The 17,567-nt window shown below is 36.8% G+C and overlaps 1 protein-coding gene across 1 annotated transcript in view; it reads right to left on the bottom strand.

Annotated features, from left to right (window-relative positions):
- Positions 1 to 17,567, bottom strand: part of UGGT2 (UDP-glucose glycoprotein glucosyltransferase 2) — a 178,811-nt gene that overhangs the window by 116,558 nt on the left and 44,686 nt on the right. Inside the window, exons 7-10 of the mRNA XM_021695965.1 lie at positions 17,216 to 17,288; positions 14,381 to 14,481; positions 8,006 to 8,105; positions 5,437 to 5,497 (exon numbers count right to left, since the gene is read on the bottom strand). Of these exons, the coding sequence (XP_021551640.1) occupies positions 5,437 to 5,497; positions 8,006 to 8,105; positions 14,381 to 14,481; positions 17,216 to 17,288 (335 nt within the window). The remainder of the gene's footprint in view (positions 1 to 5,436; positions 5,498 to 8,005; positions 8,106 to 14,380; positions 14,482 to 17,215; positions 17,289 to 17,567) is intronic.

The raw sequence follows: 17,567 nt of genomic DNA, 5'->3' as shown, positions 1-17,567 counted from the left end.
CTTAAGTTCTTGTTGTTCAACGTTTTTGTAGCCTACATATGCATATCTACCTGAAAGTCAGGTTGAAGGACAGTTTTTCTTTCCAGGAGTATCCCGTAGGTAGAACTTCACCATCTCCTGGGGTTGAATACTGTTTTTGAAAATCTGATGCCAATCTGGTTTTCTTTCCTTATAATCCTTATTGCTAAATTCACAAATAATTCATTTTTTCCTAAAGCCTTTGTTTTGATGATTCCTAGTCAATTTTCCCAGTTACACAGTGTACTCTTTTAATAATGTGGGTTCAAGTCTTTTATTTCAGAAAATTGTCTAATTACAGTTTTAAACATTTACTCTGTCCATTTCAGAGACTCCACTATAGGAATGTTGGATTTCCTTTACCTGCCTTTTATTTATCATTTTTCTTGAATCCTTTCTATTTCTGTTTTAATTTTTTTGCATTTCTTAATTCTATCCACTATGTCTTCTACTGTGTTTTTTATAAGGTCAGTTCTCCCTTGTGCCATTTGTAATTTTGATTTTCATTTATGAAATGGTTACTTTCAAGATCTTTGTAAAGTGCTTCCAGCTCTGGTTTCACACTCTCTGGTGATCTGAGCATCACCCCCTCTTCTCAGCCCATCTTTGCTGTGAGTCACTGTCATTCTGCATTGTGTTGCTTCTTGGTTTTATTAGCTTTTCAAGCACATGTCTGAATGTCGTGTTGCGATCTTTCTCTGCTTACTGAAGTTTCTTCATCTATAGTATAGTTTTGCTCCTCCTCTCCCCCTTTACAGTGAGATCGTTAGATGGATTTAGTAGTTCTACCTTTCTGATTAAGAATATCTGAATCACTTAGATTTTCTTGGAGTAAAAGAGGCAAAATTAGCCTTCCAGGTTTCCTGGCCTGAAGTTTCCTTATAGAGATCAGCAGTTTGGGTGACATTGGTCACCCAATGTAGACAGTCTTCCTTAGATTCTCCAACATTAACCCGGCTCAAAGGCTCTGATCACCAGGCACTTGATCTCTTCACTTTGCCACCAGAGGATGCAGCCCTTATCTCCTGGACGAGCTGTCCCCTTGAACTGGCCTGGCCAGGTTTTCTTATGTCTGCCACTTCCGTGCACTTCGCATGACTCCTCTCTCCAACTCCCTCAGCAGACGTGTCCTCTCCTATTTGTTTTAGTCCCACCTGCCCATAGTGTTCCGACTCAGAGTGGAGCCCTCTCCTCTGACAGTGAGTGCTTGATGCTCTCTGGGGCAGTCATTCTGGGACCCCCGCCACGTTCCACTCTTCCCTCCACGTGACTGTGGCTTTACACTTCAGTTCCACTGGTGCTGGGCATTTCCCCCCATACACAAAATTTAGAGTTTTAGGTTTTTGACTTCTGCTAGTTTTGCTGAAAATGTTGTTTCATTCTTCTTGTTGCTATGTATGATTTTTAGGAGAATAAATAGGACTATTTTGAATTGGGCTGCAGCCATATTCCTATTGGAAACAATCACTATATTCTTAACAAAATGTCAGCTTAGGCCAGCTTTAACTCAAAATATAACTAAATAAAATTAACCAAAGCCAGCCTCCCTACCTAAGCTGATAATAAAATGCTGAATTATACAAATAATAAAGATACTACAATTTAAAAGATTCAAATAATTCCTAAAAAATGAGGAGATACAGCAAATACTAGGATTGACAGATAATGTTAATCCTGGATAATGTAAATGAAAGATCTTTTTAAATGTGATATTAGAATAACTCTTTCTGTAATAATTCTAACCTTAAACTTGTTACTTTGACTACATTTCCATTATTTCTGCCATCTTGCAGTTGTATATGTTTATAAAACATGCTCACAGATGCTAATGTGAACCGTATAATTACATTTTACAGGAGAGGTTTGAAGAAGATGACTTCCTCAAAGCTAGTACCAGGAACTAAACCCAGAACTTCTGCCTGTTCTTTCTTAATTTCCATAGCTATTTTATTCCTTCAGTTCTTCTAATAGCCCTAAAATAATGGTTTCATAGAGCAACAGAAATTATTCTGAGTTTCTTTCAAACACAGAAACATTGTTTTATAGTTTCAAGAGCGTAAGATAAAATGCAATTTAACAAATGGAAAAGTAATGTATGAAATTTAACATATTTGATGATATTACTGTAACCAAGTTCTTAATATAAAGAACTCCCAAATCTCAGCGGCTTACTAAAGGAAACATTTACTTCTTGCTCATATCATATATTCACACCTTCAAGTCATCTTCGGTTCTACTCCAGGGCCTTTTTCATTTCAGGCGCCAGACCAGGCAAGCAGCCTCTATGTCTCAGGACAGCAGAAGCAACAAGGCAACTGAACCACCAAAGGATCTGCTTGCACAGATGTGGGTATCTGCTCATTTTATATTAGCTAAAGTGACATGGCATCAATCAACATCAGAGGGAAGAGAGTGACTGTGAACAATAACATAATCCATCTCAATATTTCATGTTTTCCGTCTGCAAAATATCAACCAATGATCTTAAATTTTTAAACAGCCCTTCCCTATGACTATCTACTAGCAATATCAAACCTTTGGTTATGAAGTACTATAGGGAAAATAACACTGTCTCTCCCCACTTTCCTAGCTAGGGTCTACTTCTTGAGTCATCTCTTGCCCTCCTAGAGGGCAATGAGACCACCTACGTCATTATAGCTCAACTACTGGGACTGAGAACGGAGATCACTTGAGCCAATACCACTTAACTATTACAGGAAATTCTTGTCCAGGAAGATAAAGTTATAGATGAATAAATAACCATTTGCTTCAGGAAGTTCTTGCAAACAAACTGTTCCAGGCAAATCTGGAATAGATGTGCAAAACAGTCTGGTTTGCAAATCTGAACAGTTACCTAATCTGGGCAAAGAGCTTGCTTGTAAGTTTGCTCATCAAAACCCATCACTTTTGTGTTGACCGATCCTAAACTACTGTGTTACAAACTCCACGCAATCCCAAATAATTCCCTCCACCTTGAAAGACCCAATCAAACCACTTGAACAGAAGCTCTAGAACCTATAAATAATCTACCTTAACATCCTTCATTTGACAGTAAGATTGTACCACGGTGTTATTCTCCCTTACTTCAGTAAGTGATTAAATTCAGCTTTGCTTTATCAACAGGGCTTCCTGTTGGTTTTCATAGAGGAGCTGACAGTCTACATTAGACTTCTCCTACCCCACCTGGTTTTATTAAACGCATTTCTCTAAATTTTGTATGTTGTTCTTCGGGAAATAGGAGTCAATCAAGAATTTTGAGAAGAAACAAAAGTAGATCAAATTTCTTAATCTCCCTGAATATCTTTGTTTTCTCATCACCTGGCAAGATGTTTGGCCCTTGAACAAATTCAAAGTGCTTATGAAATTGATCTGAAATGAACTGTGTATCAGAGCATAAATTCTGGTTCTTTTACCAACTCTGTGACCCAACAGAAATCACTGGATCTCGGGGCGCCTGGGTGGCTCAGTCGGTTAAGCATCTGCCTTCGGCTCAGGTCATGATCCCAGGGTTCTGGAATCAAGCCCCGCATCGGGCTCCCTGCTCAGCGGGAAGCCTGCTTCTCCCTCTCCCACTCCCCCAGCTTGTGTTCCCTCTCTCGCTGTGTCTCTCTCTGTCAAATAAATAAATAAAATCTTTAAAAAAAAAAAAAAAAGAACTCACTGGATCTCATTTTATAAATTGGGGTATTAATAACTGCTATAATACACACATAATATTTAAAAAACTACCTGTTGCTAAACATTGACTGTATTACAGATAACATTTAAACATTCAACAGTTCTCAATTCAACAAATATTTCTGAGGGAAAGCGCCATACCAGGCACCATACTCATTCAAGCCTCCAGATTCAGAGTTTCCTGATTTCCTCAATTCTATCACCTTCCACTTCCACTCTGCTTCAGCAACCAGCTTTGGCCGTCACCCTATGATTAGGCCATTGCACTGGTCTACCTGTGAAATTTTCCAGTGCAGTGATCTGGGTCTTCAGTCCTTCCAATGACCTCTCTTTCATCCCTACTATATTCTTCTTTAACCTCATGAAGTCCTCCAGCCTTTTGACCTTAAGTGACCACTTGGAGCAAAGCTCGGATGACCAGAACACCTACTTGGGACTGTTAAATGAGCACAAAAATATACTGGATGAAGCCACTGATACTCTGGCATCCTTTGTTTTTCCTCCCTTTTCTTTGCTGCCCTCTCTTCTTTTCCTACTGCAGGTATGTTATTCAAACAAAATTCACTGGAAATACAGCAACTTTCATTAGAAAACAATGCACTCTGTTCCAAGAGGGGTAACAGCAATTAGGAAAATTACAGAAAGGATAATACTACAACTAGTTTTGGAGGATAAGCAATAATTTGTTAGGTGGTCAGCGAGGCAAGGAATATCCCACACAGGGATGCTGTATGACGGCTCCCGACACCCAGCCTCCAGGCACGGACTAGGCATCTACTTCTTCACTATTACTGTTGGAGTTGTTGGTTGCCATCAGAAGAGCTGACATCTATTGAGAGCTCTGTCTCCATGGGACAGGCACTGTTGGCTGGCTAAGCTAACCCACCTCTCCTCAGCTTGCCTCAATTACTAGAAAAGAACACGAGTTTTCTAGCCTCCCTTGCAGCAAGAGATAGCCACATGACAAAATTCTGGCCAGTGTGATGGAAGTAGTCAGCTCAAGTGTTCCAGGAAGGCTTTAGAGAGGATACATGTGGCTAATACCATCCTCCTGCCTCTTTCTGCTTTGACTACAAATAAGAAGCCCAGAGCTCTGGGAGCCACTCTGCAGCCACAGAAGGAGAAAATCATGTCTGTACCTATCTACTCTGAGACTTCTTTATGTGAGAAAAACAAACTCCTAGTGTTCAGGGCCCTGTGCATCTGGTTCTATTTCTTAAAGCCAAGGCAGTCCTAGGTCATTAAGCCAGGCAGTGTTCTAAGCACTTCACAAATACTAACACAGCTAGGGTCATTTGGGTTTTTAAGGTAATTTAAGAGACCACTTGGCAGAATCTTATCAAATTACTGATCAACTGTGCCCTATATGACATACGATTCTAATAATGTTCCTACGGTCCAAACCTGACTCAGGCCTCACAAGCTTTTAAAGCAAAACCAATTATGAGGAACAGAATAGTTAACTCATAGTTTTATTCTTTATCCTATAAAGAAAACCATACTACATGGACAGAAGATCTGGAGTAAGGGTGAATGAAGAAGATATATGTCAGGAAAGATTGGCTAGAATCACAGACTGTAAGCTATATAAAGTAGACAATCTAAAAATGGAAAAACCTCAACTGTTTTAACAATCAAAAAAGCACAAATTATGATTTTCTTTTTTGCATGAAAATTGGACATCCAAAGTCTAAAATAGTGATATTCATGTAGTAAATTAAAAAAAAAATTCAAACAAACCTTTTGATTTTCCTGTATTTCCTCCCTCATAAGTTGATTTACAGCAATTCTGGTCAGAGATCTGGGAAAATAAATAGTGATACAATTAATTTTTTCTTAAATGTTTAAGACTAATCTGTAATTCAGTGTAATATAATACTCTGGATAAGAACCTAAAAACTCGAAATGCTTCATAACCGAAAAGTATACATTTCCATGTAGCCTATTTGACAACTGGTACAATGGCTTTCATTTGACAAGGGTGTTCGATTCAGGTGGATTACAGACTGTCAAGAGTTCATGTACACTCTGGGTGATGTATGGAATTGCTGAATCACTGTACTATACACCTGAAACTATGTAACTAACACCGTATGTTAATTACACTGGAATTAAAATAAAAACTTAATTTTAAAAAAGGGCTCATGTGCACTAATTGTATGCATTAAGTACTGTCAGAACTTGTTTACTACTAGATACTTATTTTTCAAATATACTTGACTGAAAATGCTATTTTGTGCTATTTGGCCCATACAGAGAAATTTTGTATGAAACTACCAATATCATCAAATGTATCAATGCAAATGGGCAATTTTCAGAATACTTGGACATTAAGATCTTGGTTAACATGGGACCTCTACCAGAGCATGTAAGTTCTAAACAACTAATAAAACTGATTTCATGTATTCACTCTTGAATATCCCCTATAACGTAAAGACAGAGAAGATGCTTTTTTTAACAAGTCTATTAACTACATTTATTTGACTTGATAACTCCTAGCAAAATTAGTTACATATTTGTCAATTTTATGCAAATAAAATGATTGAAAAATTAAAAGATTGATAATGTAAAGTTCAGCTTTAAAGGAAGGGAAAAATGAAGGTGGGGAATCAGAGGGGGAGATGAACCATGAGAGACTATGGACTCCGGGAAAAAAACTGAGGGTTTTAGAGGGGAGGGGAGTGGGGATATGGGTTAGCTCAGTGATGGGTATTAAGGAGGGCACGTACTGAATGGAGCACTGGGTGTTATACGCAAACAATGAATCATGGAACACTGATTCAAAAACTAATGATGTACTGTATGGTGACTAACATAACATAATAAAATAAAAAATAAAAAAAATAAAGTAAAACACAAGCAGAAAGGGGTATCTTAAAACAACCCACAATTAAGTATCCATTATCTCCTAAAATCTGGCAGCATTTGAGAGAAATTACAATAGATAATTTGATAATACAAATTTTTCATTCATTTAGCAAATATTTTATCATTTACTGATTGTCTATCGAGTGGCTTTACAGATATGCTCAAGCCTATAAATTAGCCACTAAGCAGTGTTACCATAGTTTGCAATTTTTTTAAATGATCAACCGCAAACTAAGAGCAGAGTTTAGCAACAGAACCCCGGATTACAACTGTCAACAGAGTGAATAAACAGTCTTCTTAAAACTAGAGTTATTTCACTTAATTTGTATTTGACCTAGTAATTTCAGAAACAGCAGCAGAGCTAAACATTTATGCACATATGCATATTTCTGTTCTAATATATAAATACTGACTTCTCAAATTCTTGACTGTTTAAACTAAAATGAACACAGAGTCACAAAAATACATTAATTCTTAATCTGTAAATAAGGTGACAAACCCCTCTACTTCAGGGTCCCCTGGAAAGGTTCTTGTTATCTTGTGGCCAACTCTGTACTACTTATTTATCTTACAAAGGAAAGAATATCTAGATGTAAATTCAGTGATTTGCACTGTGGACAAATATACAACCTAGTGTCTGAGACACACAGAGGCACAGCATCCCCCACAGGTGGAGAAAGGCTGCGGCCACGGCAGGAATGCTCTCCCCTTCCCCTCAGAAAAAACACGGCTGCACTTGTCACGGGCTCTGTATCTTCAAGATAAGCTAACTTATTTTCACTGGTTGCTTATAATTGTAGATCCTGTCATTCCTAACCAGACTACAAATGCATAAGAGTTTTGTTATTTCGTAAAAGTACTGATTACTTTTAGACATGCAAATGTATTATCTATTGAACTGCCAGATATGTTTAATGTAAAATCTGTATTTCTGGAAGGAGCTCGATTAGGTATCCTACTGGAAAAAAAGCACTCCACAAAATATTGCATAAATAAGACATTACTACCTGTTTAGAATCTGAAAGGGTAAGAACATGATCTAGCCATACTCTGGGCATAAATCTATTTAGAGTAATACTTTTCATCATCCCCTACCTAGAAAAGAGAAAAAATTTTCCCTCATTATTCATTCCTTAAACAAGTTTACCGTATCTCGATTACCATATCACTGTTTATGTTTAAACAACTTTAATAATTTTTCCTTTCTAGTTGCCTCTAATTCAGTTCTATCTTGCAGTATACACACACACATATACACAAGCCAGTATTTTCCTCTGATAAAAAAACAACATGCATAATGAAGAAATATCCTGATTTCCTTAACACTATATCTATTAGAATTAATTGATATCACCATGTTAAAATAAAATCAGCTATTTTCATAAAATTTATTTAATGGAAAAAGTTCTGGCTATAATCAAAGTAATAAGCTTTAACATACCTGGCTTTTATGGGGAAGTTCTGTGAAATGTCTTTCATTAATTTTACAGCATCATAAATTGGAGTGGACATTATTTGAGAAGCTGCCTGAAAACTAAGATCTGGAAAAAAAAAAATCATTAAGCAATCTAGCATAGTATCAGATCTTTATCGACATCACCATGTAATTTAAATAATTTAGTCAACACTTCTTGCCATGTATGTATATATAGATATTAACACTCTTATATTTAACATTCTTCAAAAGTTTTAAATGGAAGGCTATCACTTATGTCCAAATAAGGTAAGCTTTACACTTTCATGAAGGACTAATTACCATTTTTTTTTTTTAAGATTTTATTTATTTATTCATGAGAGACAGAGAGAGAGAGAGAGAGGCAGAGGGAGAAGCAGGCTCCCAAGGAGCAGGAAGCCCGATGCGGGACTCGATCCCAGGACCCTGAGATCATGCCCTGAGCCGAAGGCAGACGCTTAACCATCTGAGCCACCCAGGTGCCCAGGACTAATTATCATTTAATACCTATTGTTTTCCACAAATTACAGTATAGCTTCAAAAAGATACAGGGAAAGAAATGTTGAGGCAAAACTATTTTTTCTAAGGTTGAAGAAAACATGAAACAAAAAGCTTTGGTAAGAATAACAAAAGGAAAAAAGAGCTTCGAGGAGCCAATTCTGGAAAGAACTTTAAAATCCAATGTGTCCAACTCAGTAAATATCAAACATTCACTTTCTCTTTCAACATGTTTTAACTTTATACCACAATGAAAATAAAATCCTAGACTTTGTATTTTCCTCGATACTAAAGTTCGACGGAAAGAAAACTGTGGCTTATGTGGTCAGTCTCCAGTATGCTGGAAGCAGTCATTTTTCTTAGTCTCCTTTACCTTGTCAAGATTCAGAAAAGATTTTAAAGCTGAATTCTGTTCATTACAGAACAGTGAAACATATTGTTTCTCTTTAACATTTCACCATGGGTAGAAACCTAGCTTACCATTACTAGCAAAATAACCAGTTTAGCATAACAAGGTTAGTTTTGTTTCCACGTTCTCAGGGTGGTGAATTGGGCTGGAGTCAAAGCTTAGGAAGAGAGGTTCTTATTAGCACAGCTTCCCATGGGATGGAGAGCCTAACAACCAAGGTTCAAATTCCAGCTCTGTATCACTTTCTAGCTGAATAACTTAAAAAAAAATTTTTTATTGTTGTTAATCACCATACATTACATCATTAGTTTTTGATGTAGTGTTCCATGATTCATTGTTTGTGCATAACACCCAGTGCTCCATGAAGAATGTGCCCTCTTTAATACCCATCACCAGGCTAACCCATCCTCCCACTCCCCTCCCCTCTAGAACCCTCAGTTTGTTTTTCAGAGTCCATCGTCTCTCATGGTTCGTCTCCCCCTCTGATTTCCCCCCTTCCTTCATCCCCTCCTGCTATCTTTTTTTTTCTTACCATATATTGCATTATTTGTTTCAGAGATGAGTAACTTTAAATAGCATTTCCTCAGCCAGCTTCAGCAAGTTTCCAGCTCCACCACTGCTGTGAAATTGTCAGTGCTTAGTACTATCTCCTGATTGCCAAACACAACAACCATTTCTCAATGCTTATCTCACTAAGATCCTTCTGCAAGAGGATCACTTCCTGCGAAGTACTGACTTTCTATTCAATAAGTGGTGCTGTGAAAACTGGACATTCACATGCAAAAGAATGAAAATGGACCCCTATCTTACACAACACACAAAAATCAACTCAAAATGGGTTAGACTTAAATTTAAGACCTAAATCCATAAGATCCTGAAAGAAAACATAGGGGTAAGCTCCTTGACATTAGTTTTAGCAATGATTTTTTGATTTGACACCAAAACCAAAGGCAGCAAAGTGAAAATGAACAAGTGGGACTATATCATACTACAAAGCTTCTGCACAGCAAGGAAATCAACAAAATGAAAAAGCAAGCTACAGAATGGGAGAAAATATTTGCAAATCATCTGATAAGGGGTTAATAACAAAAATATACAAGGAACTCATGTAAACTGGTATTGCCACTACGGAAAACATTATGGGGATTCCTCAAGAAATTAAAACTAAAACCACCATGTGATCCAGCAATCCCACTTCTGGGTATGTATCCAAAGGAAAGGAAATCAGTATCTCAAAGAGATATCTGTACTCCCATGTTCACTGCAGCATTATTCACAATAGACAAAATGGAAACAACCTAAATGTCCACGGATGAGTGAACGGTTAGAGAAAATGTGGTATATACATACAATGGAATATTATTCAGCATTAAATAGAATGGAAATTTTGCCATTTGTAACAACATGGTGAACCTGGAGGACATTATGCTAAGTGAAAACAGACAGACAAAGACAAATACTGCACAGCATCACTTATATGTAAATCTAAAAAAAAAAAGTCAAACTCACACAAACACAGTAGAAAAGTAGCTGCCTGGGACTGGATAGAGGAAAGATGGAGAGGTTGGGAAAAGGGCATACATTTTCAGCTATAAGATGAAGAGGGGATGAGAATCTAACATACACCAGGGTGACTAGAGTTGGTATCACTGTACTGCATAATTGAAATTTGCTAAGAGAGTAGAAAGTAAATGTTCTCACAAAAAAAATACCTGATACACAAGTAGGTGCTCACTATTGATGAATGAATGAATAATAAAATTACAAGATCCTTTATGCTCGGTTTCTCATTCTATTGTTATTAAAGGCATTTATAAGCAATACAATTTTTAACTGATGTGTATATTTAGGGATATACATATTTTTAGGTGAGAAAACTTAGTCATTACTTACATGACTGAATGGTGTAACAACTTATAAAAGAGGAAAGTGTATGATCAAAGATCTTGCCTGACAGTATTTGGCTATACATTATACTCAAAAAGGCACAATGCTAGGCAGAAGAAAGAATTTAGACTTTATAATGTCACAGACCTGCTCATTTTAGGTATCCCTGATTTGTGCTTTATCAGATTTGTGAACTTAGACTCATTATTGTATGTGTCCATTTCTTAATTTCCTCATCTGGAAAAGTGGAATATATAACTCATATGTTTTTTTTAAAAAGTAATTAGGATAATGTATATAAATAGCCTAACACTTTGCCAGACACAGTGTTGGCTTTTTTTTTTTTTTTAAGATTTTATTTATTTGAGAGAGAGAGAGAGAGAGACAGCGAGAGAGGGAACACAAGCAGGGGGAGTGGGAGAGGGAGAAGGAGGCTCTCCGCCTAGCAAGGAGCCCAATGCGGGGCTCGATCCCAGGACCCTGGGATCATGACCTGAGCCAAAGGCAGACGCTTATCGACACCCAGGCGCCCCGGCTAATTTTTTTATTATCGTCAATCACCATTGTGATGATCATGGACAACTACCTTTTACTCAGGTTTGAGAACACAACTAGTCTTTTAAAACGTTTTATAACATGAATGTAATTCTTTACATGACCAATTTTCTGTGTATAAGTTATTTGAAAGCCCCCTGAAAATTCACTTATGAAATCAGATAGATTATAAATAACCAAATGAATATAGTATTATCAGATTCTATTAACATTTTTTGCTTTGTTCTAAACTGTTCCATACCTATTGATTCATAAGTAACTAAGTCCTACACTTTGCCTATTTAACTGTTTTACCACTTGGATATTTCCAAAGCAGCATGTTTAATAATAACTTTGTGATATTCCTGTCCCATCTTTGCCCAAATCTGGTCCTCTTTAGTCTTCTCTTCTCAGAAACCACCACTGTCTATGTAGCTGAGCAAACCACCATCTAGTCAAGTTCTTAGTATCTCTTTTTCCTTCATGTATCCATATCTAACCTCTCACAAAGATCTTTGCGTTCTCTTTAAATAACCCTCCCCCAAATTTATTCCAACCCCTCCTCAGATCTCAATTCAGTCATCACTTCTTGGCAAAGACTTCCCTTTCTCTCCCCGCCCCTCACGCCCACCGGTTCGGATCTTCCTGGCATATACCCTTCTTAATCCTATCTACCTTTGCTTTAAAGCAATTACAACCATAATTTTTATACTGGTTTTCAAAAATTTTTTTTGACAGCAAGAGAGGGAACACAAGCAGGGGTAGTGGGAGAGGGAAAAGCAGGCTTCCCGCGGAGCAGAGAGCCCGATGCGGGGCTTGATCCCAGGAGCCTGGGATCATGACCTGAGCCGAAAGCAGACGCTTAACAACTGAGCCACCCAGGCGCCCCTCTGGTTTTCAAAATTTTTATGCTTATCTAAGATCCTTTGAAGATATGCAGGGTCTATTTTAGCTCAGTTTATCTTCAGAATCCAGTGTTTTCCAAAATGTCAGTTGGAACCCATTAGTTAGTAGTGAAATCAGATGGATAGGTAATATGAAGTTATTTTTCTAATGAAATAGGGTAGGAAAAAAAGTTTGTCAGAGTGAATAAAATGTAGTAAACATACACACATTGTATGCGGAAGCCTTTTTTACTTTTATTTTTTTTAGTTTTGAGCATATCTATGCATTCTTACATCATACACTTGTATATGGGTCTTGAGGTAAAATAGGTTTCCTACTGTAGCTCTCAGCCAAAAATTATGAAACCATGGATGTACAGACATGGCTGACCTGTAGTAGATATACAATAACTATTTGGTAAATCAATAAAAAAGGAAAAAAGATAGTGCTTACATTCTCTGTCTTGGAAATCTATTTTGTTTAGCTTCTGTAATGTGCTCCTCCACTTCTTCACGGACTCTACTTTCCACACGTGGATGAGCACCACAGCGCCCGCCCTCGTGTACCAACTGGTCACTCTACACCACCAGTTAACTCCCCCTCCTTTGTAAGCTTTTGTGCTAAGATGTTCAGCTCCTTCAATCTTCTCCTTTTAGCTTACAGACTTTATGTTCACCCCATGACTGGACCCTGTCATCTGAATATGTCACAGTCACTTTAAGCAATCCTTTTAACACCAGTCTCGTTATTCTTGAACTCCATCTTCAACCCCGAAACATACTGACATGTTTTATATTCTCCCTATTCAGGCTCAAAGCTGGAAATCTTCAAGCCATCTTTGACTCCTTTCATCTCCTCAATATTTGCTCAATCCAGCCTTCCTTTCTACGTTGTCTACCAGTGACAGCGCGATCTCTCACCACAGGATTTCAAAGATGTCTTAATGGAGTTCCTGGTTCTGGTTCATTCAAATCTATCTCACATAGTCATCAGCCAGATCCATTAAAACTAAGCTGACTGAGCACGTCCTGTTTATAAGCCTTCAAAAGCACCCCATCACCTCCAATTATCACCTGCAATTATATTTTCTAAATTATGGGTTCCTTGGAGAACATTTTGAAGGAAAAAGTAGAATGGTGTTTGCCTACAACAGTTGGAGAAACTGGAGAGCAGTGGGCAGTGAATGTTAATGGGTATGTTACTTTCCTTTCAGGGTGATGAAAATACTCTAAAATTGACTGTGGTGACAGTTAAAAAAACTCAGAAAATATACTAAAACCCATCAGATGGTACATTTTAAAGGGATGAGCTGTAGAGTATGTCAGTTATCTCAATAAGCTGTTAATAGAAAGTTGATGGGAGATGTGATAGAAGTTATGGATTACACAGCAAAATGATGTCCCCATGAATGACTAAAAATTACAAGTAATAAAAAAGAAAATTAAAAATCGAAAAGAACTTACAGTTCAAACTAAATTCTGATCACGAGATATCTGCTTACAGGAGGTCAGCACAAGGCTGTTCTAAGCTAACACTGAAATATGCAATGGTCTATTAAGCTCAAAATTTTAAACAGAAAAAACTAGTATGATTTAGTTCTGTCTTCCTGACTAGTCAGGATTTTTAACCAATGTTATAGATTCCTTGAAATGTGATTTAATACCTGAGATGAACCTACAAGATAAATCAGTGTATACTTTAAAAATGATTAGATAATATCAAAAACTACACTCTGTATAATTTAAACTCTTACAAACATAAAAACATGCTTTGCTTGGTGGATAACCTTTTAATTAAATATCAACTTCTACAAAAATTCACATCAGTAATTATTATCTATGAAATAAATTTTTTTTTTTAAAGATTTTATTTATCCATTTGACAGAGAGATAGAGAGAGAGCACAAGTAGGCAGAGAGGCAGGCAGAGGGAGAGGGAGAAGCAGACTCTCCACTGAGCAGGGAGCCCGACGCGGGGCTCGATCCCAGGACCCCGGGATCATGACCTGAGCGAAGGCAGCCGCTTAACCGACTGAGCCACCCAGGCGCCCCTATCTATGAAATAATTTATATCGTGTTATATAAAAGCTTATTTATCAGAACAGAGATCAGTTACCAAAATGCTACATTAAAGTAGACCAAAATACTATACCTTGTAGTTCCCAGACTTTCAAAGGCGTCATTTCTTTGTTACTCTCAATCAGGTATTTTTGGAATGCTGTCAGATTATCTCTAAGATCTGAATACCTTTCTCTGCATTAGAATATGAAGTAATGTTAATTATCATCACCTACTACAAGTTATACAAGCAGTATGTTTTTGAAATTAACCCTTTCAAATAATTAGACAAAAACTGTTCACCGAGATCATACATCATGAGGCAACTTTGTCTGCAGAGCTTAAAAATAATGAGAGCTGTGTATGTGCACTTTTTTCAATATATAAAACAAAACAAACCAAAACCTGAAGGGATAGACTCTCGATTGTTAACATGGTAACATTACCTAAAAGGGACCCAAGGGAGAGGGCAGAATTGTTAGCTTTCATGCTCTATACTTTTTTTTTTTTTTAAGATTTTATTTATTTGACAGAGACACAGCGAGAGAGGGAACACAAGCAGGGGGAGTGGGAGAGGGAGAAGCAGGCTTCCCACGGAGCAGGGAGCCCAATGCAGGACTTGATCCCAGGACCCTGGGATCATGATCTGAGCCAAAGGCAGATGCTTAACGACTGAGCCCAGGTGCCCCTCATGCTCTATACTTTTTAACATTTTATAAATTACAGTATTGCTTTTATAATTTAAAACAAAACTATTTTATAAAGAAAACATGAATGCTTCCTATATACTTTTGCCTGATGTTAAACACACCTAGGTATCTTTTTTGAGAGTGCCAAATAATGTAATAGGAATGACATTTTACTACACATAGGACCTCAACTATGGTTTCTTTCTTCTAACTCTTATGAAATCAAGACATGGTGCCATTTTAGATTTAAATAGGATTCTCTCTTAAAAAAAACTTTACCTCCAACACAACTTACAAAATACATATTTTCAACAGTAAAAAGATTTTAAAAGGTGAAATAAAAAATATACAGAACCATATACACAGAAATGCATTAATCTTTATTTAACAATAAACATAGTGTCGATACCATGCAATTTTATTACAGGGACCATGTTTTAAAAACAAATCAGGACTGACTACAACTGTTCCTACAGTGAAGTGAAAAAGCACCAGAACTTCTCCTAAAAGGAAATTTACTACAAATTAAATTAACCCCTTTCTCAATTTTTTTTTTTTTAAGATTTAATTTATTTACCTGACAGAGTGAGAGAGCACAAGCAGGGGAAGCGGCAGGCAGATGGAGAAGGAGAAGCAGGCTCCCCACTGAGCAAGAAGCCCAATGTGGGACTCGATTCCAGGACCTTGGGGCCATGACCCAAGCGGAAGGCAGACGCTTAACCGATTGAGCCACCCAGGTGCCCCTCAAATATTTTAAATCACAGAATATTAAGTTTATAACAGCTATTATTGTTTTTCATATTTAACCATAATCTTAACAATTTTCACCGCTGAATTTATGTAACTCAGACAAAAATACATTATTCATATAATATCTCAAAGCAAAGCGTTTTGCCTCAATCGAGTAACTGTGTAAGAACTAATTCTGAGTACTGCCTCTTTTAAAAAACTAATATCCCAGGGGCGCCTGGGTGGCTCAGTTGGTTAAGCGACTGCCTTCGGCTCAGGTCATGATCCTGGAGTCCCGGGATCGAGTCCCGCATCGGGCTCCCTGCTCGGCAGGGAGTCTGCTTCTCCCTCTGACCTTCCTCCTTCTCATGTGCTCTCTCTCATTCTCTCTCTCAAATAAATAAATAAATAAAACCTTTAAAATAAATAAATAAATAAATAAATAAAAAATAAAAAACTAATATCCCAGGGCTCCAAAATCTTCTTGTAAGTTGTGCAATTTATTCCAATAAAAAGTTATGTTTGGAAAAGAATTAAGAAAAAAATAGAACTGTGGATTCCAAGATGCTGAGACTGCTGACAATGAAATAAAAATGTATTGTTATCTACTAAATAAATACCTTACTTAGAATAAATCTGTTTTATGCATTAACTTCTTAAGGCCACTAGTAGGGCACTGGGCCAATATACTTTAGAAATATAACGCCATCATCTGTATAAATTAGCACAGTCTCCAAAAATGTTCCCTTGCTCTGTAACAATATCTACTCACCAGGAGAACTGACCTTAGTGTCCTTTATAAATACTTAGAATATCAGGCAAAAATTAAAGCTATTAATAAAAATTGGCCTTTACCTTTAATTAATTTTGCCTTTGTAATGAAACCACAAACTTTCCCTTCTTGTAAATAAGGGAAAGCACACAGAAAACAACAACCCCCACTCATAAGTATTCAGAGAGCACTTACCATCCTATTCCTGGTCTTCAATCAGTGATGCAGGAAAAAAAAAAAAGGGGGGGGCCACAACTTTAATTTTTGAATGGTTACTTATATATGTAAATGAAATTAAGACCAGATGTTAAAAGGTTTTTAATATGGCACTCCACACACAGAAAATTAAGAAATTAATTAAGAAAATAAATTAATTTAATTAAGAAAATAAATATTTTCTTTTGAGGCACAGACATTTTGATTATTTCATGCTAATGACCCAAAACTAGCCATGATTTTTCTAATCCAGCAGATCTGTAAGAGATTCTATAATGTTTTTTGACAAAGCTAACTTTGATCATTTCCAATTCTTATTTTTCTAATCATACTCATCGTACTGTGAAATTCATGATTATTTTTCCATTGTGTTTTGCATTAACCATGTATTACTTCTGTAATAAAAAAACCAATTACGGGTATATTTTAAGAACATGAAACACAGGCCAGCATAGCATACTGAGTTCCTTTAAGGACAAACTTAAGAGCACAGCAATACAACTTCATTTCAATTCAGACTCACTTTAGTTTCTGGAAGAGAAATCCTTGAACTTCATTTGTCTCAATCTCACCCTCCACACTAGTATTGGTCACTGCTGTTTTGAAAACAAAAATATTTTCAGACTGGGAAAGGAACAGGTCATCAAAAATTAGAAGAACGCAAACTTAAATTTCTTTTGTTTTACCTTGTTTTTCTTTCACAGACCAGCTCACTGATACACACACATGCACACACTTGTATTTCTGAGTGTGCTCTCTTTTTAAACAGGTTTGGGTTATTAAATATTTAACCAATGCTTTACAGATTATTTCACAGTCATGTTCTATTTTAGAACCAGAATCATAAACCAAAGTGGTTGCAACAAATCCTTTAG

The sequence above is a fragment of the Neomonachus schauinslandi genome, chromosome 3 (assembly GCF_002201575.2).
Source record: "Neomonachus schauinslandi chromosome 3, ASM220157v2, whole genome shotgun sequence".
In the NCBI taxonomy this organism is placed as follows: Eukaryota; Metazoa; Chordata; class Mammalia; order Carnivora; family Phocidae; genus Neomonachus; species Neomonachus schauinslandi.
This window is presented reverse-complemented; position numbering and strand designations above follow the sequence as displayed.